Source organism: Anopheles moucheti, chromosome X (assembly GCF_943734755.1).
Source record: "Anopheles moucheti chromosome X, idAnoMoucSN_F20_07, whole genome shotgun sequence".
Lineage (NCBI taxonomy): Eukaryota > Metazoa > Arthropoda > Insecta > Diptera > Culicidae > Anopheles > Anopheles moucheti.
Window position 1 is genome coordinate 2247412 of NC_069142.1, and position 27517 is coordinate 2274928.

Genomic DNA, 27517 nt, shown 5'->3' on the forward strand with positions numbered 1-27517 from the left:
ATGGCGGCGGTGCGCATAGACCAGCCGCAAACCAACTGGAGCACACCGTCCAACGGAAATGGTTTGTTGGGGGTAAATGTCTTGCTGATGAAAATCAATAAACATCTCCCAGTTCCTTTCGCGAATTCACCAATGTCCATGGTTTTCCAACATCTCCATGCCCAGGGCATTCCATTTTGTCCAGAGTCTCTGGAAACTCTTGAGCAATGGGGATTGTTTGCTACCATCCAACGGGGGAAGGAAGACACATTCGTATTCATTCAGTTGATTACAGGCCACTGCGTTTACGCTCTGACATTACCATTGTCATCTACCATTGGCTGTTGACATAGGGTTGTGGACATGTTGGGGAACGGTTTTTTGAGGAACCCGAGAGCTCCATTCCCCGCACCGAGCACCAAGACATCCATTTCACCAAGTATAGTTGCGCACACGGCAACAACGTACAATCCCCGAATCGTTCCACATCGCAGGTCGTGCCGCTTTTAAAGATCGCAAAAAAGATGACTGATGTAGGCAGAATACTTGGAGCCCTCGCCGTGCAGAAACCCCCTATTGTGGTTGAGGCAAAGCAAAGCAAAAAAAAAAGGCGAAACACATACAGCAGCCCGTGCAAAATGCAAACGGGAGCTCTGTTGAACACGGGCCCCGTAAAAAGCGATAAGACGTCTGGAGGGCCTTTACGGGTAAACTGGCGCGCCGTGTAACATGTTTTCAACTTAAACCTTTTTAAATATTTACAAGCCCTCGACTGGTGACTATGGAAGAAGTCTTTACATTGCTCTTCCTCTCGACTTCCCACACTACACCCTCCCCCATTCCCATCCTTCCCCCCTTCTTCTCCTCGTTCTTTGCAGCATCCTGCTAAGGACAAACGAAATGAAAGAAATATAAGCTGCCACTCGTACGCCTCGTACTTGCGATTGTTGTGCCTAAGGGCACGAGCTGGGGGGTGGGTTGTAAGCAACCCCCCCCCCCCCCCCCCCCAATGCCAAGCGCCATGGCAAGAAGGATGGGAAGAACTTTGGGGGAGAGGGCGGTTTGGGGGGAATTGGGAGATTTCACCGCGTGTATGTAGATGCCTTGAGAGAGGAATAAGGATGCTCAGGACTTCTGACGCCCCGTTTCAGCAGTCTCGCAGCAGTAAACGCGCAGGAAAGAAACGCTACGAACTAACGCGGGTTTTCCGCCAATACACCCCCGTCACGTTCACCCCTTACCAGTTGGCAAGGGGGCCAATAGGAAACGCCTCCCGAATGCACCCCTCCCGAGAGGGAGGAGCTTGCAGCACTGGAACCGGATTCGCTCCGTTTATGTTGTTTTCCAAGGTTTTCCACCGTTCGTATACACCCGGATTCGGTCATCCCGCTCGAACCAACCGAAATTCGAACGCACAACCAACAGAACTAACAATAACAACAAAAAACTCAAATTTAAACACACACACACAGAATCACACACACACATACAGGCGCCTGTTTCTTTGTGTCTCGGTATAAGAGTTCGGTGGGAACGGGCGGACGGACGGCATGGCATGGTTTTGAGCGAATAGACATGGGATGTTTTCAACCCCTGTGTGCCCTGGCCGAATTCAAACACAGCTGGTATTACGTACGGCATTCGGGGACTGTTTTTTTTTTTTCGGGGGGGTTTTTTTGTTTGTGTACGTGTGCCTGTGTGCCGGCTACATCCCGGGCCAACAGCGACTTTTGCGAGTCATTGCGCTGCGGCACCACGTTACCGAGAAGTTTTGCGGCAGTGCCCTAGCAGTTTTTAGAAAATTTCCACCGAATCAGGCAAACGTTAACGATATTTTGGCTTTTCTCTCTCTCTTTATTCCTCTAATATTTGCTATCTAGTACTTACCATTTGCAATGTACACGATTTTAGCAATGGAGCAATGAAGAAGTAACGTATGCAAACAAATACAACATACAATCGCAGCGTTTAACAACTAGCAACACCAAGAAGCAGACAGTAATACTGATTTTTATGACTTTGATAGTATTTATGTTTGTTTTAATTTCAACCCTTCAATAAGAGCAACTTCTTTATATGGGAATTGTTTAAAAATAAACGGTCATTTGTAGAAGTGATTCTGTTTCTGGTTCTGTCACATATTACATTCCCCTTTCGAATAGCCAAAGTAACGCTCCAATGAGAAATCTTTGCTTGTAACAAACTGTAAGTAGAATACATTCAGGGATCTTACATTAACTAAGTTAAAATTTGAAAATTATCCCTATGGAGTTTCATTGAATTGTTTATCAAAACACCAAGGAAGAAAATCATATTACAACCATAAAATGTATCTGTTTCTCGTAGAACCTTGCCCATCTATTAAACTGCTAATAATTCTTTCTGGCTCTGGCTCTACCGTCGTTATCATCATTAGAAATAACATTTGTGGGCTTAGCTTCAATATCATTAGCAGCTAGAACTTACACTAAATATTTCTCTGCCCCATAAACAGCCATCTTCATCCACGCCTGAAGGGCGCGTCGTCCGTGTGGGTGAAAAGCCTTTTTTTCCCCTCCGGTACACACGATATATTACCACGATTTGCATCCTAAACGGCAAACCACGGTTTGCGTTTAGTTTTGCGCCCTCGGTTACCACGTCCATGCAGAAGCACCTCGTTAAGTTACCTACCATTTTATCCTGCAACGCTAATTATGCCCCGGAATGCGCCAACCGACTGCACCGACGGCGATAAAGGCGATAAACATCATTAGCTGTACCGTTTGGGTTTGGTGCTCTGCACACACCCCGGCCGAAACGGAAGGATACGATGCGTCGGCATGATAAGACATTGCGCGCGGGCGAACAACAGTTTCGTCTCCTTTGATGTGTCTTTTCCGGCACACAGCGAGTGGTTGCAGCGCAGCAAAAGAGGGTTTGTTTCTACTCGCTTGCGGGGGGGATCTAACCTAGTTACCGACGCAGTTTAATAATATAATGATGTTTGTCTGATGTGCCGTATGGTTTTGGGATTGAGGAATCAATTTGTGAAATGACTAAATTCTAAATGCCAGGATATGAATCTGTTTGCCCACGTTTCAATTTAGCTTCCTCTGCACATACAAATTATGGGCAATATTAATCTCTTCCTTTGCCTTTCGCCAAAGTTGGTTAATTTGCCCTGCGCTTAAATAAGCACTGTTTTACTTAAGACAACATTTAAGACAACTTAAGACATTTTTAAGACAACTCAAAGGATTTTTCTTGAATTATTCGTTAAAAACTATTGATTATTTTGAGAGAATATCGATACTATTTTCAGTGTATATTAAGCTTCATGTAACTGTGTATTACTCGTCTAACAAAAACTCTGTTCATAATACCTTGAGGAAGTCAAAATATTTGAAAATACGGCATTGCCGTCATAATATAAATTAAAATAAATAAGTCTTAATATTTAACGGCAAAAATGGATCAAACAACAAAACTGTAGTAATTTTCTGAACTACCAAAAGTTTTTCTTCTTCATTCTTCGAGTGAGATCCCAAATCAAAACTCCCAACTGCTCAATCATATTGAAGAACACATAAACTCCTCTCTGGGTTTCAACTTCTAGAGTCATATGCCCATGTAATAGAAGTTTACGATTATGACAAGAACGGTTTTTTTAACGGTGGTTTGACTTTTTCTTGAAGGTTTTGAGGACTTTATAGGTTAACTATCTGTAAAATACATTATAACATAGAGAAAACTTAGATTAATGCTTAGCATTTCTAAATATTCTTTATTGTAACTTGAACATTTAACAATTTTTATTGAAAAATATTACTTACTTGCTTACTTCCCTCAAAAAAACTTACAACAAAAATTTAGAACATAGGAACCCTTCAGGAAAGAACTTCCTTTACATCACATAATGTTGCCTACTCTGAGGATGCTATAACTGAGGATGCAGTAACGATTTACGTCATATACCCATTGGGTCCAATTCCTTTTCAAATTGACATTACTGTCAAATTACAACTGATTTTTTATTATTTGTTACCATTTGATTACCCAAAATGAATAGAAATTTTAAATCGTTTTTTATAGCTACGAAAGTTCCGAGTATAACTATGGATATATTCACGAGTTTATAACAGAATTTGAATAGAATTTAATTTAAATTCTCTTTCAATTCTTCCTTCTCAAGAAGATGTCTAATTGCTATGTTAAATCCTTAAATTGATGATCTCAAATAAGCTCCAATAATAATCAGATGCAATTTCCGTTTTTGATTTTGCAACAGAAATTAAATGGAATCAAAAAATTTTACATAATATTGTATCTTAATAACGAAATATACCTCAGAAATATAACTCAGTTTTTAATTTTGCAAACAGATGGAATGAATTCAAAATTATTACATAACATTGTATCTTAATAACCAAATATACATCAGAACAGAAATTTACTTCTAAATTATAACTATAATCATAATTATATTAATAGAGAAATCAGCTGGGCGTGTTGCATCAAATTCAATTAAGATATCCCGAAATAGGAATCCGGAATTTCACAGCATTCCAGCCTTGCAGTGCAGCAGCACAAGAAGAGGGTAGAAACACCAAACCATTGCATACGATACACGTAGATTATCTGCAAATAAGGTATAAATCAACCACTTGGGCAGATCTCTCTGGCCCTGTGTGTGGCCCTGCTGAAGACGTTCTATTAGACGACGACTCTTATCGTGCTGTACAGCTGTAATTGATATTAACAACACCCTACCTACTCAACCACTTGCCGCGGAAACCTCCTAGCCACGGTAAAAACAATGAGGGGTGATTCTCACCCGCCACCGCTTAATACATATGGTCACAAACGTTTGCCTACTGTTTGCTCATTTTCGATGCATTTATTCGGCTGGCACATATTTTCACTATCAAATCAATGTCTCCCGGGGAGGGAGGGAGGGAAACAAACACACCCGAGTCCTCGAGTCCTCGAGAGCTCCCGCACAGCTGCGTGCGTTTTGGCGAGGCGCAAACAACGCACTTGACACAAACCATTCATCCAAAATCTCGTTGTCCCCCTTCGGTGTGCACGGAAAATGTGTGATGTGAGTGATTTGTTCCCAATCAAACATTTGTTCATTTAACTTTGATATCCGTCGGGGTAAATCGATATACTGCGGTGCGGTAGGGAGTCCCACCCAACAATCGGGGGCTCGCGCACCGACACAATGTGCGTTTGTAACATTTTTTCCTTTATTGTACTTCGTTCCAGGGGTTTCCTTCCATTTTCCAAATTTTCCACCCTGCCGGCTCGTTGGTTCGGTGCACTTTTCCTTTCGACACCCGATCCGCGAAGGAACTCGGAGCGACTCCACGGCGGAAAGCCACCGGTAATATGAGCTGTGTGCGAGTGGCATACTCGCCGGTTCACTCCGGGTGGTGCGGTTATTTTATTTTATTCGCCTCCCTGTACACGAGGGCTCCCGTGAGCTCAAGGACCCCACTCGTCCACCAAAGGACTGCAAACAATCGCTGGCAATAAGCGCGAGTGCGGCAGGTTACGCGCGCAAAGGACATTCGCCCACATGTGGTGAAAAATATTGCGACCCGGGAGGACTTCAGTCGCTGCACAGTTCATTTGCCTGCACTGGGCAACACTTGACTGATGCTCGAATGGTACGCGACTCGGTTTATTACGCGACCTTCTGCTGTGGAACGCATAGAAAGATTTGCTTTTTTTTGTACTCGCGCTACTCTACCGTCAATTGTTCAAGACACCCGAACTGCTAAGAAGCAACCTGTTTTTTTTATCTTCAAACATTCATTTAGAGCCCATTTCACTGTAGTCGAGTGCGGTACTTTAAGCACTTGCGAGCGCTTGCGTTTAATGGTACGAGTTTTTCGCGCAATTGTTCGGCCGTCTAAACCATCTTAAATTCCAATATGTAATCTGGCCGCTTTTATCAGCACAAAATGCCATATTTGCGCTGCGCGTCCCATCCTCGCCGTGTCTGCACAAATCGATCCACATTCCTAGAATGTCGCCGTGTCCAGCTGCATGTTTGGACCCGGATCGATCTGGAGACGGTATTTACTAATTCACGATCGGAATCTTCCATCGCAGCGCTGTGAAGCTTCCGAGGCCCGATGGCGAGGCGCGCGCGCGCCAATCGGGCAATAATTTTATTTTTTACGACCACTCGCATGGGGCGCTCGTAAAAGATACGAAATGCTTTTGTACGTTTAATCGCTGTTCAAATCTCGTAAAAGCACTGGGTTGCGATGTAATTGCGCGAAACCGCACGCCAGAAGCGATCGATTTGCGATGGACAAGTTATTTAAGCGAGACAGGCAAAAACTAACTCACCCACATGCTGGATTATATTTCTTTCTTCATTATTATGCATGCAGCACGAATGCGTAAGGCACCTACCAACCATTCCGAGGAATTCCAACAGAGAAATAAAAATGCTTATTCGTCAACCGAGTTTTGCTTAGTAAGTTAGCTTATTTCTAAAATAGTCCACCAAATTCTAAAAATAATTAGGGGCTGTAAGCTGTGTAGTTAAATAAATCATGTATCAATTTTATAACTGACGGAAATAATGCATTTAAAATCAATCCTTATAATTTAAACATAGTATCGATGCAAAACTACCATGTCCAACCCTGCAATTTTCTTTACCGTTTGTACTGTCCAATTTTCATTCGTGCATGCCTGTTAGCTAATTCGTGAAGAGCAAAATAGTTGACTATTACTAAACACTCTTTTTACGAGACAATTTAACAATATTTACATTTCACAATTGTTCGAACTAATAATTGCGCAGTATTTAGCGCCCCTATCCTTATTTTCAATCTGGTTACCTCAATTAACAAAGAGTGAAACAACTCGTTAAAAACATTTTATATATTAAAATGAGTTTATTCACATTTTACGTCAAGTTTTTCCAAAAATTGAATACAACTTTAATACGAACAATAAACCTATGCAGAAACTTAACATTACCAAAGCATTTAAAAGCTTTTTACATGAAATGTAATTTAATTAACTATAATTTGATGATAGTTTACATTGACCGTTTAGCGTATTAATAGATTATTACTGAACTTATCATTTTGATTACACAACATAATGCAAAACAAATTAAGCTTTCCCATCGAACTCTTTTTGATGATTGTAGCGCCATCTGTGAACTTTGCACTCACTTGCATACAACGTTGCCGACAACTTCGAATACAATACATGCGTAGAAGTGCTTCAAAAAATCGTTTGCTTTGTACTGCAGCAATGCGACAATCATGTTTTACTCAAAATATACATTCTGTTCTTTATTCTAACAAATGCATTTCAGAACATGTATTATATACTTGGCTATCATTTCAATAAAATTCATCAGCGGTTGAAGTTGAAGTATTTCTGTAAACAGTTCGGTTTATTTCTATAGCTTAGATGTTTTTAGTAAATTCAAAGTGGTGTTAGCAAAATCCAACATAGAATTAAAGATGATAAAATATTAATAATCAAAAATGAAAAATTGGTTATCATGTAAGCGACAAGCTAATACGGACGCAACCGTATAATTTCAGACAATCAAATAAATAGAACTTAATACGCCTACTAAATAATATTTCATACAAGTCAAGTAACTTTGCCGAGCTTAAACCGTTTGGTGAATGATGAAGAAAAGAAGCTTTATAAAGATACAGCACGATAATATACAGTATTTGCCCAAGTTGCGCGAATAATGCGTAACAGAGCAGTTTGCGTAACTCGAATTCCCTTAAAAATATCGCTTATATTTAGTACTCAGAGATCGATTTCTGCTTTTCACGTTCCGAAACACATTAATAATTGTTACTTTTACGTTTATTTTCAATGATTAAAGTATATTTTTACCAAAATTATTATTTAAATTAATAAAATGTAACGTATTTTTGAGAAATTTTGAAATTTGACAAATGCAATATTCATTTCTACATACAAAATTACACGAACTGTCAAGTTTTGAGATTCGCGTATCTCGAATTCGCGGTACTCGTGTTTCGCGTAACTCGGGAAATTACTGTATTCAGTTTCATAGGCTACCGGGCGCCTCCATGGACGGCCGCGAGCAATCTGAAAATTGTGTGTAGCTTTGTTATGACTTTATTAGACATGTACAATTGAGCTTCTATTATTTAAAATCTAAAGACAATTTTTTAAGCTGCCCTGTTAAAATGCTTTTTCATTTTTAGTATGATTAGACTTGTTAAATTAAGCTTACATTATCTTTCAAAAACTAAGGCTCTTTTATTTGAGCTTTCCTGTGATACAATGTTTTCAATATTTGTTTTAGCTTAACCACCGGGTATTCTGTTGATGGTAAACGTATAATGAATAACTTGCAAAGCTAAATGAAGATAATTAGCTATTACAAAACAAAATGTTTAGAGAAAAGCTTTACAAAACAAATGGAAAATGAAATGATATGTTTAATAATTTAATATTACTTAAATTACGGCTAAATAAATCAAGTATGCCCGGGTTAAGGCAAATTGTATGGAGGAAATACCTTGTAAGATTGTCCATAACGCAACACAACGGTATTGATAATACAGTAAAAGCCGTCGTACTGGAGAAATTTATAAATAAATTACTTTTATTAAAATATTTTCCACTTGCTCTGAATTATTAGTGATTTTCGCTTCGTTTTTCTTGAGCAGTATTCATGGTCTTGATGCCCTCTATGACAATCGCTTTGCAATAAATAACATTAATCTACACTGATAGAAGGAAGTAGTAGATTAGTGAATTAGTCAAAATATATTGAATTTAACGACTTACCAAAATCCCGCAATAGCCATCATATATTTTCAGCGCCAGCTCGTCTCGATGACGCGTTGGTCAAGTATCCACCACTTTTCTCAATGTTCTCTTTCCGATTTCCGTGGCTTAACTTTCAAGTCACTTGAAAATTGTTGGCTTTTTTGATTGGATGCCTTTTTTAATAATTTTAATAGTTTTATTCGCCCTTTTTAATTCACACAAAAAACATTCTCACGTCGAAACACCAGAACTTACGTCTTACGAACATGCTTGATGAACATAAAATAGAGATAGCATGCGTCGATACGGAAAAGTATTGTCCAAGTTGGTGGTGTGTGAAACGCAGAGATACAAATGAAAGCTCGCCCGTTGGGTTCAGTCGCCATTTTTTTAGTTTCGTTGACCTGAGACCATCTTGAAGAGCTTTAAGTTTTAAAGCTTAGAAAAGCTTTGTTTTTAAAATAAGACCGTTGCGCCACCGTGGCAAGCACTGCAACCAGCACTGCAATTATTTAATTTATAATATTTTTATGTTTATAAACGAATTTGATGATTTTTGCATACATTTTTTACATTTTTTTCCAGCTATTGGTAAATAAAGTAATGTAAAGAAAGACCTCTTGAAAATGTTGTGTCACTAATGAAGATTAAGACACAAAACTTAAATACGTCTAAATATCTTGCTAACATCATTTTTATTAAGTGAACTTCACCATTGCAGCAACTTTCAACAGTTTTGCATCTGATGTCAATTCAGACATTTAAAGTTTTGAGGCATCAGTTAGATGGGTAATAAGTGCTCTGTATGGTTCCAATTCTCCAACTAACTGATGAGCTATTTCGCACCCTGCTGGTGCTTTTATAGTCTGTGGTAGCAGACATAATGATCTGCATAACATCATTTACATAATTTACGAGCAAGAGGTCGTAAAAGATATGTCCAATTGGTTCCGAGAATAAATGCGCTAGCTGCTTGGAATCGTTGAATGGAAGCAGTGGAGTGCTGCCGCTAGTTTCATCGCCCTTCCCTTTTTAACAGCTTGTTTTGCCTAGGAAACATGACGTGTGGAGATTTATTTCCATACCGGACGTTTAATTGATTATCGAACTTGTCGCACAATCCCTCTGAGTCATGGTCATGGAGTTTGCATTTATTTTATTACCTTATTTAATTGTTCTTTAATTGTTGGCGGTCAACTCTTTGATGATGTAACAATGCACCGTCTATGCATCGCATCGGTTACGGTTGGTTCGGTTATAAAAGCGCCCGCACGACTCAGCTTCGGTTCTTTGTCATTACTATCGTATTATTTTATCACCTGGCAACGTATCAGTGAGATTCTGTAAATTCTAATACAAACATCTTATTCTTGAGAAATTTTAACATTTGCTGGATTTGTAAGCAAAGGAAGTTAGTAAAACAGAACATGAATTATCTTAATTATAGCCATACATTCCAAAAGTTCTAGATGGTATTTCCGTTTCCTGACACTAGTCCCTAAGGACATATGCGGTTAGATGATTAGTTCACTGCATTTCTTGCAGTTCAGTTCATTGCTTTTCCGTTATGCTCAAATATTTAATTTCTTGTCGATCCTACGCCTGTTCAAAGCATTTAAATATTTATGTGATATTTATGTGAGCCGTACTTGCTGCTCTAGTTTGACGAAAGCTCCCTAGTTTGAATAAAGCTAATCTTAACTCATTACATCATCATTGATTGATCCGGAAAGGGAATCTGAACCGATCCTACAGTTAAAAGATCGGCGCCGCTACCACTAAACCACCGGAATCTCTTGAAAGCTTGTCAACGCGATTGGTAACTTCTCTCGCACCGATGATGTAGCGGGAGAGTGGGGTACCGTTTTTATTCCAAGCGTGCGCAACTGGCGATGGATGGAACCGCGTGTCTTATGACTCACTATGCAATTATCTGTTTTATTAACCCATGTTAACCCATCAGTCTTCACGTCCGGCTATAAAAAGACCGGCAGAGCACAGCTCAGTTGACAGTCAACAGGGTTTTCTAGAGTCATGCAGAGCTCTACATACCACGCTGACAGTCTCGAAATCTCCCAAATGCTGAGCTGATATGCAGTTTATAGCGATGTGTATATGTTTATTGCGTACTGTCGAATGTGCAATGGCACGATACCTTCAATCGTAGAATAAATTTGGAATAGAGATGGGATTGCGCTATGATTTAGTCACTTAGACATCAAGGTTAGTTGTACAAATATAATCTAAACCTTTTTTGGAACAGTTCAAGAATAACTTGACGTTCTAGATAGCCCCAGCGTCAGATAATTTTCGAGCGCACTTACGTAAAATGATACCAGAATGTGTACCAGATAGGCTTTGAACAGCGATTCTGTGAAGAAATACCTCTAAATAGTATCTCAATACCTCAATTCCAATACAAATCATATGGTTAAAGAAATCGTACAATTGCTCATTCGACAGTATGCAAATCGTACATACTATATCGGCTTGAACTGCATAGCAGCTCAGCTTTTGAAAGATTTCGGGACAACTAACATCTTCTCAAGAACTCTGAATGGCTCTAGAGAACATGTTGACTGTCAACTGAGCTGAGCGCTTATGGGCCTTTTACATTCGAACGTGAAGTCCAACCGGCCTAGCAAACAACTCAGATGTTAGTCTGGTGAATCATAATCATTGTCATTGCTTCGCCGCTTTATCCACGCAATGGATTAAAATGTGTAAAGGTCGTAAAACAAATGAGCAATTATCCACTGCCTGAGAGACCTCTCCACAGCTCTCACGATCATTCATTTCTGCAAGGTAAGCAAGCCACTGCCAGGAGATAATTAACAGTAGTTATACGAGCATTTTTATTACACCTCCAGCGGTAAGCGATTCAGGCATGGAATTCGATGGACTGCGAGATGAATCATTACACGAATTCTCATTCGTTCCTGTTTGCCTCAGACCTGATCCGCCAGACATCAAAAGATCAATTTGTGTTTCAATAAGTGTTGGTAATCGCGACAATAATGAGAACCAATTATTCAAATGAACGCATAACTCAAAAGTCATAAAACGTTGAAGTTAAGAGCGTGGTCTTCATGAAGCACATGAACAGCTTGAAGACATTCCAATATTTACGATCTGTTTTGCCTTGAGTCTTGCTGTGCATTTTATATGCAGCCATCGCATGTATCGGCATTGTCATTGTAATTGTATTTGTTGTCACCATGCAATTATCTATTTTATTGCTAACCCATCGGTCTTCACGTCCGAGTATAAAAGGGCCAGCCGGGTACAGCTCAGTTGACAGTCAACATGTTCTCTAGAGCCATTCAGAGCTCTTGATATTTATGTTTACCGTCCCGAAATCTTTCAAATGCTGAGCTGCTATGCAGTTTAGACCGATGCGTATGTACGATTTGCATACTGTCGAATGTTCAGTGTCTTGATTTAATACTTCAATCGTGTAAGGCTTGGTTCATTTAGAAATGGGGCACTTTGATTTACTTTGTTTGATTGATTTTGCCATTTATTAGGTCATCATGGGTCAGTAATGTTTTGGCCTGATCTAGCAAGCTGCCATTATCGCAAGGACGTGCTACAATGGTACAACGATAATGGTGTGAAATTTATACAAAAACCACTGAATTCACCAAATTGACCCCAATTCCGTCCAATAGAGCGATATTGGGCAATAATGAAACAAAAACTAAAGCAAAAGGGTGCATTAACTAAGGATATAATACAAATGAAGAATTGGTGGAATTTAATGGCCAGGACAGTGACTGAAGCAGCTGTGCGGCGGTTGATGGGCGGTATAAACAGAAAAGTCCGAGAATTTCTTCGTAAAAGCGTAGTGTGATATTTTTTATATTTTTTTAAAAAATATATTATATTGAAACCTATGATTCATTCATACAAAGTTTTTCAATTTAATTAATGGTATAAAAGATACCCGCTGTGCAAAGTGCCCCATTTCTAAATGAACCAAGCCTTAAGATAGAATTTGACAGATCGCGAACACCTGAGACATTCTATCAAGGTGTGCAATTCCTCATTTAAGTTCAGGAGTGGCTTATTTGGTAGCTTCACCGATTTTACAACACAGGGACAGCGGTCCACAATCCCTTTCGGGTCAAACTCCTGTATGCAGGATTGACTTTCCAGCTATTGGTAAATAAAGTCATGTAAAATAAGACCTCTTGAAAATGTTGTGTCACTAATGAAGATTAAGACACAAAACTTAAATACGTCTAACTATCTTGCTAACATCATTTTTATTAAGTGAACTTCACCATTGCAGCAACTTTCACCAGTTTTGCATCTGATGTCAATTCAGACATTTAAAGTTTTGAGGCATCAGTTAGACGGCTGTGTAGAGCTCTGTATGGCTCTAAACCTCCAGCTAACTGACAAGCTAATTCGCACCCTGCGGGTGCTTTTATAGTCTGTGGTAGCAGATATAATGATCTGTATAACATCATTTACATAATTTACGAGCAAGTGGTCGTAAAAGATATGTCCAATTGGTTCCGAGAATAAATGCGCTAGCTGCTTGGAATCGTTGAATGGAAGCAGTGGAGTGCTGCCGCTAGTTTCATCGCCCTTCCCTTTTTAACAGCTTGTTTTGCCCAGGAAACATGACGTGTGGAGATTTATTTCCATACCGGACGTTTAATTGATTATCGAACTTGTCGCACAATCCCTCTGAGTCATGGTCATGGAGTTTGCATTTATTTTATTACCGTCTTTAATTGTTCTTTAATTGTTGGCGGTCAACTCTTTGATGATGTAACAATGCACCGTCTATGCACCGCATCGGTTACGGTTGGTTCGGTTATAAAAGCGCCCGCACGACTCAGCTTCGGTTCTTTGTCATTACTATCGTTGCAAGTGATACATGGGTTGCATGATAGTAATGACAAAGCACCAATCGCCAAAACATCTATTCAAATAAGGTGTGTTATTGTAAAACGTACACCACCCGGCATTGCAGGATTATATGATATTGCATAATAGTGAACGTAACATTGAAGACCAACCATTTTCTATCGTTTTCTTTCATATTTTAAGTAAAAAGGAATGAGTGCGTAACATGTTGAACTTGAAGTTTTGTCAGTCTTAAGCACAAACCTACAGCAGCGCCTCGCTCTAAGCTACAACAAAGACTTTCATTTTAAACTTAATATGTAAACGCGAAAGTTTCAGGATATTCCGAGCTTTTGGAACTGGAATATGTGGCTCGATATAAAATGCAAAAGTCTACAAACGAAAGGAACCAAACACAATCAACAAAAATTTAAGTGATGTAATTAAAAAATATGAAAAAATTTAGAAATTAGAATATTAGAATATTATTAGAATATTAGAAAGAATACTGAACCTACCACCATGGCATAGTACATATGAAATTCACAGGATTACCGGAATGATGAAAATAAGCGAGGAATCACTATAGACAAACCGGTTTTCATAGGAACGTACCGGACCAAAATCCGTCCGGACCAATCATCAGTAGTACCACTCTCTTATTGACTATTCGGCCATGTTAAGGAAGTACAGGTAATTAAAAACAAATACATGAAATGAATTCATAAATTGAGTAAAATCTATCAAACACTCAAACAAACACAGAAAAATATGAAAGTGTCTGCTAAATGTAGTTTGAAGACTCATTAAATATTTACGAAATTATCATGAACTCGGTAAACTTTAGTTAAGATAGAATATAGCTAGCAAGCTTAACGTAGCATTAAAAAGGATAATATACTAATAAAAATCTAAAACAAATAAAATAAAGCATCAACGCTTCGTTGCTCACCCAGTTCTTTTTAATATCATTGTTTTCCAACTTTAAGCAAATTTTCCCTCAATGAATTATGTTTTCTAAAAGTAATTCGAGTTATTTCCGTTCATGAAATAAATTCACTAAAAAATACCTCATGTTAAAGATTTCAAGATTTCCAAGAAATGTGAGCTGAAAATTATCGATGAAACATCATTCGATGAAACATAACTTCCGGAAAAGTGAAAATATTTCAAGATTTATGTAACGCATACATAACGCAGTATAACAGTTTTCCTGCTGCGTTAGGAAAATTGAACAAACACGTTACGTGGAAATAACCTTCAGCGTTGTAGCTCCCTCTGTTGGTCGCGACCGTAACGAATGCAGGGTACAAATTCCATTTCCCTTAGCTAAGACAACCACCTTTCATCGATTTAATTTTCCAACCCATCCAGCGAGTCTGCCATTGACGCACCCCTTGAAGAATTTTCTCTTCCAGTGCTCCGCAAAAGCTCGCTCTTTGCGCTCAAAATTACTCTCGTGCTTTACCAGTGTGTCCTGTTCGGCAGCGGCAGCAGTGGAAAGCGTAAAAGAGAGTTTCCAACAAAAAAAAAGAAGACGGAAAAGAAAACAGGAAAAACAGCCGAATACCTTAAAACGGTTCACCGTTTCAACCGACCACCAGTCAGTGTCGGGATTGCAAACAAATCGGAAGCGAGCGGTAACACGGAAGCGATATACGCACACGCCACCACACAAGAAAGCAAATCGATCCGCTCGATTTCAGCCTCTCTCTTAACACGATTTTGTCGAACAGAACCGTAGCGCTCTGGAGCAGGCGAGGTGGCGAAGAACAGTATCTCTAACTACCGTGTGCTACTATGTTACAGAACGTTCGGCTGATTTACTATCCATAGGCAGTGGTGAATGCGAGTGTGTTTGTATACGAGGTGCGTGATTGATGCTGTAGTGTGTGTTGTTGTACGTTCATCAGTAATGCTGTGTACCTTCCTTTACGCTCCCCCTTAAAAATTTCCCACCCCCAAAAAAAAAGCACAAACCCCAAGAACAGCATGCTGCTGGTGTGCTCAACTCCGGGACAAACAGAACACACGGGAACCGAATGAAGTTGTTCGAAGCATTACTTCCTTTGAACACGATTGTCTGTCAATTCCCGCTCCCCATTCGGGTGTGTGGTAGAATTTCGTGAAACTCACCATCATACACATTACATCCATTTCCATTTCCTGCTTCTCCAGCATCCGCTCACACGCGCTGAACGATGTCGCTTGAAGCCATCGTACGTAACAAGACGTGAGTCGGGCCGATTCAACGGATAACGGACAGAACTCTTAAGCTCGCTTAACGTGAAGAGTCCGTTAAAACTGTTGCAAAAACAAAAGGCAGCTAGCATGAGGAAAATGAAAGCGGAAAATCACAGACAGCGTGGAATGAGTGCAAACACGACAGTGGTAATGTGAGTGTTGGTGGATGAACGATGAGAACGACGAAACAAAAAAAGACTTGGAATTCCTTGGAACGAAACCATCTAAATCTAGCATCTCTCGGGAGGGAAGATATTGGAAGATAAAAATCGAATCACGTTAAACGTTACAGAGAATCTCCTTACCAGATTAAACCACGGACGAAGTCAGTTCCTTGTGCTCCGGTACAATACGTTCTAATCAAAGCAAGTGACAAACAAGAATTACAATAACTGCAGTGGTTTTTGGTTTTGTTTGGGTTTTTACATCTGGAAAACCTGTTTGTCCTTGCGCTAAATAGACCACAAAAAGGCGAAGAAACTGTTTGATACAGATAAACCTCGCCTCGGATTAGTGACACCCCGGGGGCGAAAACGTCAATCAACACCCAAGCAACGGCGACCAGGTAGTGCTGCCGCGCTAAACCACAGTACCAAACCAGCTGGATACACTGGAGCACTGTTACCTGGTGTGGGATATTCGGTGTACGATATTCGCAATGTACTCTAGGTTAGGATAATCGTTTAGTGATTGGTGTGCTCTTTTTTTTTTTTGTTGGGGAATAATAATGTTCCGCGCTCTACCTGCATATCATCGTCTCCTCATGGGAGTTCTCACATCCGACGAGTTTCTTGATTTGGTGGGCGGTTAATCAACGTCTGCACTGTTTAAAGATAGGAGAACCGAAGGCAAAGTGGTGCATGAAGGTGTGTCTAGAAGGAAATTAAAAAATCAAGGAAATGGGACTACTTCCTTCCTCCTTCACACCTCGGGTTGAGTTTGAGAAGCAGGCTCACGAGTATATCAGGCACACCGATCAACAAGGTCCACGTTCTTGCCCAGGAGGGCTCCGCGCGAGTCCATGCCATCCGAGTCATTCCACAGTTTTCGTCAATCAAACTACAACGCAATCAATAGATGGAGACATCCGCCTGTCGTTGTGATGCGACTATTGGTGGAGATCTCTCGCCCATTCCAAGGTTTTCTGTGAACCGTACCTACCCACTTTGCTATTTTGCACCATCACTCGGGTCGTTTTGTTGCGTGTAGGGAAGGGGACAGTCCGATAGATCGATCACCATTAGAGTACTATCCGGGTGTGCGGGTGATGGTGAGCTAGAACAGCAAAGGCTTACCACCAGCGGGTCGTGTGTTTCGGTTCTCGAATCGATACACGTATGCGACGGCCTGTCCTCGCCAGTGAAGCCGGTCGGTTGAGTAACAATGGCGGTGCCCAACACCTGGGGCCGCTAATACCGCTGGTGGCAGTGTATGTAAACAAGTGTATCGGCATTCGAAGGCACCGGGCCAAACGTTGGAACGTTGTCATATCAGCAGTCTAACACATCCTTGCCTTCCTTCCTCCTATTCCCCGCCCTCTGCAACACACGCAGATCAATCAAATTAACTTACCGCACTGTCTCTGTCCACAGCGAGTAACGAACAAATGGTGTTTGATCAGTGAAGGTGCGAAGAGGGTGAACAAAAAAAAATCCGGTGTCCACTAGCAGCTACACCAGGCACGCAGGCTGACGCAGGTCAGGTTTCGGCCGCGTGGTACCATCAGGTGCAGCAGTTAGATCGCCCAGTTAGATGTACGCACACCGTACGCCACGGCAACGTTCCTGCTGCGAGGCGTATAACTGGAGCAGCGTGTCGAACTACGCCGAGCGACTACCCATCGGATAAATGACCCACGTCACCTGAGCACGGCGTTAAATCGTAATTTGTCTGCAAAGGTGGAGAAGAGAGAGAGAGGGACAACCCCGTAGAGCGAACGACAACTGTCCACCACACACACATACACACACCCATACCCAACCACACATCGACGCATAATATTCTACAGTCAAAATGGTAAGCAAACGGCTCCATAGTGCACATGGTGCACACAATGGTCCGAGCGACTCCAGCACCAATAGATGTCAAAAAGGCAGAGATGGGCGCTCAACCCATTAATCCTGCAACATCAAATTGCTTGCATATATACATGTGTGTCGACATATCGGAAAAGTCTTCTCGCTGGTTGCGAACCCCTCATTCCACATGCGAGCTGATAAGACAGTGGTGCTGGTGCGTGTGCCGCTCGGTACCTCATTGCTAACCTCACTGCTGTTCTTTTCTCTCCACATGTCTCACGACACGACGTCCTCGGCAAACAACACTAGTACGGATTCGTGAACTACGCGCTTGAGCTACTAGTTTTAAAAAACTTCGGTCTAAATATATGGGAACAAATAAAGTAAGTGCATGAAAAACGCCGAGTTACAGCGATGGATGGTCACCCCTCCCATGTGGGGGTGGTCGAAGTCTATTGTTAGATAACACTTCATTTTCCTTCTGCTCGCAACCCCCTGCGCGTGCACGAACATACGCAAACTTTTCAATTGAATTCTGGTTATACTGAAAGTTTTGTTACCGATTTTTTTTGTTCTGTCGTTCCTTCTTGAATATTTTTGTAGTTTCTTTGGAGGGGTGTTTTTTATTTTTTTTATTTTAATCCATCTTCTATTCCCAACCTGCTCTGCTGGCATCTCTGGCTGGCGTTGACGGTCAAGCGTGGTGCAGTAAAAAAAATGGCTTGAACCGGGTTTTAAGGATGGAATCACTTTTTATTACCCAGCTACTTCTTCTGCTCGGAAAGCTGGCTCAAAGCAGATGTACAAATAATGTGAAGAAATTGTTAATAACAGTGCAACCGGACTGTTTTTTTGTTGCTGGCGTGTCTGTATGATTCTTTGCCATCAGGAGTTAATTGGATTCCTTGCAAATCCAGCTGACCTAGTTTGGAAAGATGTCCCAATCATTTCCTTTCCCCTCTCACGCAATCTGTATCTTTTTCAATGTTTTTTATTCTTCTCCTTTTTACTTTATTAGTCTTTTTTGTTTGGGGAACCGAAACCTTCTCTCAAGGTTTTTTTCCCCCCTTCTTGGTGTGGATGTCGCTTAACTGTGCCCGAGCAGAGCTGTGATTCATTCCATCCATTGGGCCTGAAAGTGGAATACACCACTCGTATACGAAAAGTGCAATACTTGGCACCAGCCCAACTTGGATGACTATTCGCATGGTGATGGTTGATGAGTTGCAAAAACTTCGCTGCGCCAAAGTGTGGACAAAGCTATTCGACGCGCTGGTGCCTGCACCGGTATCTCAGGCCTTGCGGGTCGATTTCATATGTTGGCAACGCATCAAACTGCGTTCGTCCCGGGTTGAAATAGAATCTGCACGCCGAAAACTTAACCCTCGCCGCGTAATGGTTCGCCCAACACGCTATAGCGAGCAAAACCCCGACCAAAGCTGATGCAATTTTATGGTCATGGTCCAAGAATTAAATATCCGGCAAGCGCTGGTTATAATTCGCATTGTTCTGGCACAATAACAAGGGCCAAGCGACGTGATGGAAGCATTGATGCTTACATCCTCGAACAACGTTGCCATATCCATTAATTAATAAACTAGTACCTTTTATATTAACGCCGAAATGAGCCAACGAACACGGGTTGTTACAGTCGGACCAGTGTTGTACTGTACATCCTTTTTTTCCTCTACATTCACAGAACAACACTTCATTTGTGGTCAATTATAGTATCGTTCCGTTTGTTAATTATACTTGCACACCATAAACTCACCCCCCTCCGGGTTGTCTTTCGCACTGCAATGATTTTTAGCTGCAGAGTTATTCAATGCCCAAAGCTCATTATTTAAATTATACCTCACCGACTTGTCGTAATTAAACGACGATGCTCACGATGACAGTAAAACACAATGACCGATACTATTTTTTATTATCTATGTTATGATAAAGCAGCACGAACGCCCGTTAGTGGTGTTGAGTGGCCCAAAGCCTCACATAAAAATTCTTTATCGTAGGATGGGCAAACATGGTCATGGTGCGAACTATGCTTTTCATCATAATCGTAAATTTTCTCTATTTACATAAAAATTCATACCATCGCCCATTATGAGAGGGTTGGATTTTTATGTTCACTTAATTGTCCAATGATGGAACGGCTGAGAAGTTCCATGGTAGTGGGCACCGGATTTTACACTGCTACATCAACACCCTTCCTTGTGTTTAACTAATTGACAATAAAAAAACAATATTAATTTGATTAACGAGATGAAAACGAGTGATTATCTTTCAAGATAAAATCCAAGTCCTTTGGAACCTCAGACTAGATCATCGGGACATAATTCCATTAAACCGTAATTTAACATTGAGCTGCACAGAATGTGTTTCAACTCATTATGTTATGTTACGTTTTTAATTATTTATTTGTTTTACGTCAATAATATCGATTCGATTTTGTGAAGTTTTGGGTGAATCTAATTAAGTATCATGAATTTTAATGAACTTTTCAACTTAATGAAAGACTATGAGTCTATATTCTGAACATTCGTGAATACTCAACGGTTGATGATTCCTTAAAGTTTAACGAATCTATTAGACCGGCTCTTCTTCATTAAGAATCATTAAGTATCAAGCTAAGGCTGTATGTTACAGTGCGACAGCAAGCATTAACTCTCGTTAGATTCAACAATCAAAACCTGATTTTGTTTTGTCCTCCAATACCAGGAAAAAGGCGCAGGTAAATATGGAAGGCCAATTTTTGGTAAGACAGATCTACGAAGATGACATAACGTACAATCTGATAGAAGCCGCTGTGGATATACTCAGTGAGTATTTAGTAGCTGATCTCGATTAGGCACCTGTCTGCCCGACCGTTTGACCGTTCTTTCTACCTGCAGACATCCCAGCCGGTGACATACTGGAGCTGTTTGGCAAAACGTTCTTCGAGTTTTGCCAAGACTCGGGCTATGACAAGATACTGCAGGTGCTCGGCGCGACGCCACGCGATTTCCTACAGAATTTGGACGCGTTGCACGACCATCTCGGCACGCTGTACCCCGGCATGCGGGCACCGTCGTTCCGCTGTACCGAAACGAACGGTCAGCTCGTGCTGCACTACTACTCCGAACGTCCGGGGCTAGAACACATCGTGATCGGGATCGTGAAAGCCGTCGCCTCCAAACTGCACGGTGTGGACGTGGAGATCAAAATTATACGCCGCAAGGGCGACCCGATCGAGGTGGAACCGAGCAAACCGACCGCGGTGCAAGGGGCCGCCCCGAAATCCCGGCACTCGATCCCAATGGCGGCACCGGTCCAACCAGTTCCTATAACGTCCCTCGATCCGGCCGTACCGGAACTAGCTAACCTGGGACTGTGCAAGCGAATTCTAGCCTCCAAAACGTACGGTGAATCTTATTTTTCGAATAGACTTAATAGTAGGTTTCAACGGCGGTTTCGCCCGCTAGTACTTGTACATAACCCGGAAGAACCACCTATTAATGCATAGCCCATTTCTCTGTACGCATCTACTTTCATCTCCGCGCAATCCCGCTCATCCACCCTATTGTATGCCCGAACCCCGAACCGTGCACCATCGCTCATCGCTAGATCTAGCCACCTCCAAGAGCAACTCTGCGCTCAAGCAACCTACCGAAACGGCGTCCAGTCATGGCAATAAACTTAGCATAAGCAGTAGTCAAAATGGAAGCAATAGTATACCGCTTTGCGGTGCGGTTAGCAAAGCTAGTAAAGACACCAATACCAATTGTGATAGCAGCCAAACGCACGGTCACGAGGAGTGGAAGAAGGCGAGCAAGGGCCCGAGCGCGACCGTCGAGCGGTCGGACCATTTTCAATTTCTAATAACGGAGATATCCGGTCCGAAGACGCCGACACGCCGTTCGGACGAGAAGGATCAGCAGGCGGTGTGCCAGCTGGTGGCAAAAGGTACCAGGATTTAGTACAGCTGGGACGTCTAACGACACTAACGCTCGTTTTGTAAAACACTTCCAGAACCAATGATCTCGCCGATGACGTTCTGCAAAATCTTTCCATTCCACCTGATGTTCGACCGAAACATGCACATCGTACAGGCAGGACGTTCGGTTTCCAGAGTCATTCCCAGGTAGGTGTAAATGGGTGAATGAACCAGATGTTAAATGGAATATGCGCCTTACCTTCCTCTATACCTTTATAGAATCTACGAAAAGAATTGTCCTCTGCTAGCACTGTTCGAAGCAGTTCGGCCCCATCTTCAGCTGAGCTTTGAAAATATTCTGGCCCACATTAACACAATCTACGTCCTAAAGACAAAGGCGGGCGTTATGTCCAAAAGCGAGAGATATCTAAGACTGAAGGTAGTGTTAGAGATATCTACAGGCAGCAGATGTCTTTTAATGCACTTACGCTTTACATACCGTTATTACTTACTCCTCAGGGACAAATGATGTATATTCCGGGATCTGATCTGATACTATTTCAATGTTACCCTAGTGTAATGAATCTCGATGATTTAACCAAGTAAGTACGTGGAAAGGAACTTCGCTTTGATATGCTCATCACCCATCCCGCACTCCTTACGCCTTTTGCAGGAAGGGTCTACACATCTCCGACATCCCACTACACGATGCCTCGCGTGATCTGGTGCTGCTGAGTGAGAAATTCGAAGCGGAGTACAAGCTCACCACCAACCTGGAAATACTAACCGACCGACTCCAGCAAACGTACCGCGATCTCGAGAGCGAAAAGCAGAAGACGGATCGACTGCTCTACTCCGTCCTGCCGAAAACGGTCGCGAACGAGCTGCGACATCAGCGGCCAGTCGCACCGAAACGGTACGACTCGGTGACGCTCATGTTTTCCGGCATTGTCGGCTTCGGCCAGTACTGTGCAGCGAACACGGATGCCGAGGGTGCGATGAAGATAGTGAAGATGCTGAACGAGCTGTACACGATCTTCGACGAGCTGACCGACTCGAAGAGTAACTCGAACATCTACAAGGTGGAAACGGTCGGTGACAAGTACATGGCCGTGTCCGGGTTGCCGGATGAGTGCGAAAACCATGCCAAGTGTATCGCGCGGCTTGCATTAGATATGCTGGATATGGCGAAGAACGTTATGATGGGCACGGAAGCGATGGTAAGTGCATCAAACATAAAACTCTCCTGGCAAGAACCTCTACTCTGTGCTCATTATGTAGAAAATCACCATCGGTATCCATTCCGGGGAGGTCGTGACTGGTGTCATCGGCAACCGAATGCCACGTTACTGTCTGTTTGGCAACACTGTCAACCTAACCAGCCGTACGGAGACGACGGGCGTGCCGGGTCACATCAACATCAGCGAAACCACGTACAAGTAAGTTGATCAATCGAGCAGGTCTATATATTTCTGAAGTTTGCGTGGCAGCGGCAACTTCACAATGCTACCGGGTAGTTGAAAGTTTTCCCGCAGTACATCCCGTATGATGCAGCGGCAGGTGTGCTTCAGGGATGGTATACCGTAAACCTGTTCCGCCGGCAGCAAACCATCCTCCAGCAAGGCGGTGTACTTGCAGTGAAACATCTCCTTCCGCACGGCATACAGGTGGGGCTTGTAGGGCAATTCCACCATTACGATCGTGCGCAGCAGCAACTTCAAGCAGGACACCAGCTGGAACGGATAGCAGCGGTCCTCGCTCTCGGACAGCTTCTCCAGCAAGCTGAGCACCGGACTAGCGCCACCATCATCCGGACAGGGGTTTGCACCGTGACGCAACAGTATCAGCACAATATCCGGCGCGGATGCTTGTAAAGCCACACGCAACGGAGTGGCTTTGCCGCACGAATCGATGGGCACGTCGATAAATCTGCAAAAGTAGGAGTTCTACGTTATGAAGCTGATTGCAATGATCTAGAGCAGTAGACGACTTACTTCGTTTGGCGCAACCGTTGGTAGGCGTACGAGTAGGTTGGATATGTAGCTCGTGCCTTCGCTGAGTGATGGAGGAAGAACACTACCGCACGCAGGTTTTCGTCCTGATCGTTAAAATCACTTTTCCACCCGGCGATGAAGTGAGGCGCATTGCAACCAAACAGTGCACCCAGAAATAGCCGCTCGAAGGTTTTTTCGCATTTGAAAATTTCATCTAAAGGCGAGGAATTGTGTAAGAATTCTTGGACCAAACTAGCAAAACAACACCGCGCACATACCTAACAAATTCCTCACAATGTACGAATCCTCCAAACCCCAGTCCCAGGTGATGCGTAGCGCGATGTACAGTACGTTGTGGTATTTGCCCATCATGCACACCTCATAGTTGTCACCCTTCATCCGGTTGTGGTAATCGATAGCGGACGTCACTGCCAAACCGACCGCTAGCTGCGTGGAGGCTGTTTGACGTCCCTGGATGCAGCCGGATATGACCGAGTTCAGATGGCTGATGATATCGCGCCGACCGGCACGCGACATCAGTCCACTGCGCGCCATCTTGTCGAAGCACTCCTCGAAAAAGACATCAAAAACGTACTCCATCGAAACTGCGCGCGCGAATCAATAATTCATTCAGAAAAGACTAGGATGCAGTGTGTGCCGTGTAGCGTTTGGTGTTTGACTGGTGGAAACTGACCGGCTAGAACCGTACCAATGGCTCCAACAATTGGAAACCAGCCACAACACCGTGAAGCCCTGCAACCTATCGCACCAACACAACGATGCAGGAAATATCCAAAAAGTGCTTAGACAACTCTATGGCTTCTTCGGCACAGGTGTTACTTATACGCCAGCGCAAGGAATTGGCATCCCCCTTGGGAAATTTCCAACGGTTCCAGACTTATTGAACTAGGCACTTGATTGCAGCAGTTCGTGTCTGACGGTTACAGGAGCGGTCTAGCAATGGGAACGCATTTCTTACATCATGCGTGGATGGCCTTCGGATGGAAAATCGATTCTGAACAGTTTGACACGATGTGTGGGTGTAGCCTATAGATGATATAACTTTAAAACATGTCCTCACATATAGTCGTAACAGATGTGACAAAGATAGACTAGGAATCTAAAGTATCTCCTGAATAATATTATGTTCAATAGATCTCCATGTTATTGGTTGGTATTTGCAATATCCAGATCTATTTTGCGGGCTTTATCGTCCGGAGTCATTCTGGTCACTGAGCTATCTCCAAATCTTTTCTCCAGACTACCTGAATCTGGCAAGTCTAATTCGTTGCACTAGAGTTGGAATCAACAGTGACTTCAAGATGATTTTGTCAACTTTGGATAGCGCCTTGCTTCAGAGACGTCTCTCATTCTGAGGATTTAAGTTATAAATTTGCAGCTCTGACAGGTGAACTTTGACACCTGAATGAAGATTTATTAACTTTTTCATTAATTCGTGTCCTGGATGGCCTTAAGTATTTATGTGCACATAACTATAACATCTAATTTTTGTTTTTCGCCATTTAGACGTATCTTCACAATAAAATGCCAACACCTACGGTAGACTCTTATTCCCTCTGTATTCTATATTAATCTTTGCAGGCTGCTTTGTGACCCTGTCAATCACGACCCATCGTTCAATCTGGAGTACCGTGGCCCTGTGGTAATGAAGGGAAAGCCGGAACCGATGGACTGTTGGTTTTTAACACGCAAAGGGACACCGGCAGCAAAATAATTTTCCCCAAACTGTCCAACATTCCTTTCTGTGAGACAAACAAACAAAAAAAAATACAACCATAATGTGTGCTGGAACCAAACCAAACTAACGATGTAAAAGATCGCCGATAGCGAAACCTGATAGCTTTTTACTTCTCAGCGGTGTGTTTATAGATGTTTTGATGAACCAATGCCTGTCTCACGGCCTGTTTGTTGTAATGATCGTGACAAAATCGTGTAAAGCAACCGACTAAACCGGCAGAGGAATCCATTTTCCGTATGCTTTAGTGTGTATGCTATAGTGTAGGGATGTATGTTTTGTACCTTCTGCCAAAAAGCAATCTTAGATTTTTGTGCAACTCCACGCTACTGAACATTTGAAAGGCGAGAAAAAAGTGGAACATTTAAAAGGCGTCACTGTTACAGTTCTCTTTGCTCTCTGTCTACCCTTCCTATCACTCTTTTGCTGCAGGAAGCATTATTGAAGAAGGCATAATGTGAACAACGTTTCCTTGAGGAAGACTAGAGTCAGAATATGTTCTTTTTTTCGTCTTTTTAATTTAAATCTCCTATTACACAGCCTTGGTGCGTACTTTTGTAGCCTTTTTAGATAGCTGTACAATGAGAGTATTTATAAAACGGTATCGTTTTGACGTTGAACAGTGTAGCATGTAGGTACCAATGGTAGTCTTCTAAAGATTTAGTAGATTGACACAGAACATTTAGCTAATAGAATTTGGGCCAATCGTGATAGATGTACAACTAGTGGAATGCAACATCGGTGCCAACCCGAAACAAAACAAACCAGCAAAAAAGCTAACATTCGCGTGAGAGAACAAAAAAATCTAATGCATCGTAACAAACCAAAAAAATAATAACCCCCCGTAACACAAGCGAACTCTGATGTCTAGTAATAAATTTCATTAAAAAATAATTCCTCATTGGCATCCACTCCTATCATCATACACACACATACACACATGAAAATTGATGAATACGCTATAGCAATCGAGATGTGAATTGTGCGTGAAGCGGTACGCCATCACGAACAAACGAGTCATGCTTCATTGTGAAATGATTCCTAACGTAAAGCAAAACAAATGATGTTTATGACCAGAGCAAAACACAAATAAAGTCTAAATAACCCCCTCTCTACATTCTTTCGTGGTGTAGCACCGACGGATTGTATGTTAGCACAAGCGTCATTGATAATATAATCCAACATGCCTAACTAACAGCCGGTAGTAAACAAAACAAACAAAAAAAAAGAGCAAAACGTCTCGGTTTTGGTTTTATTCATCATTTTACGACCTTTTTGATATCAATTTTAAGTGTTTTCAATCCCATAAAGCAGAGCAAACTTAAAGCAATATTTAATGTTCACGGTATCTTAAACTCTTTAAATTATGATAATAGAGACAACATAGCGGAAAATGATTTAAAATGTTTTTATTTCAAATTAATACAAAACAATTTTAAAACCATAATGTTAACGCCATCATCTTATATTATTTCAAACCAATGTCAAATTGCAGTTTTCTGTTGTCACATTATTTCTTAAAGTGTATACCTTTTCAAGTACTTGTTTGAAATCACTTAGAGCTTACATTTATAATCCTAATTTTCTCTTTTCATGGACTTTTATTAGAATAAAGGATTAATATGATGGAATGGATTTCTTTTACTGAATATTATTTTCAATTTTTGAGTGTTTTAACTGCAGTTGAGCTTTCGAATTATTAACAAAAATAAATATCTGAACAAAAATCATTAAGATTTCTTTTGGTGTTGTTTTATTCTGACCGCTCCCATGCCTTAGTTCCAAAGCTATTCGTTCAAAGTGACGGAAGCTCCATTATAAGCTTTACTTTGCTATAGCTTCATTCACTGCTTTGAAGCTTGAAAATAAAAGTATCAAGATTTGCTTTTGAGCAATAAGTTTTTACTAAATTATCTCTTTACAATTAGTAATCTCATCTTATTTGTTAAATTGTTAACAACTGTAT

General features: G+C 41.6%; 2 protein-coding genes across 2 annotated transcripts; one reads left to right on the top strand and one right to left on the bottom strand.

Annotated features, from left to right (window-relative positions):
* LOC128306466 (guanylate cyclase soluble subunit beta-1) lies at positions 1-27052 on the top strand. The gene is made up of 11 exons (XM_053043990.1): positions 1-72; positions 18198-18271; positions 20607-20707; positions 20780-21319; positions 21492-21830; positions 21897-22008; positions 22081-22240; positions 22321-22403; positions 22475-23021; positions 23083-23240; positions 25398-27052. The coding sequence occupies exons 1-11, from the start codon at positions 1-3 to the stop codon at positions 25528-25530; spliced, it is 2319 nt and encodes a 772-aa protein (XP_052899950.1). The 3' UTR covers positions 25531-27052.
* Positions 23250-24395, bottom strand: LOC128306472 (uncharacterized). The gene is made up of 3 exons (XM_053043999.1): positions 24074-24395; positions 23796-24009; positions 23250-23730 (listed from the first exon to the last, which is right to left on the bottom strand). Exons 1-3 carry the CDS (start codon positions 24393-24395, stop codon positions 23250-23252), a joined length of 1017 nt encoding a protein of 338 aa, XP_052899959.1.
* Positions 27053-27517: the final 465 nt, after the last annotated feature.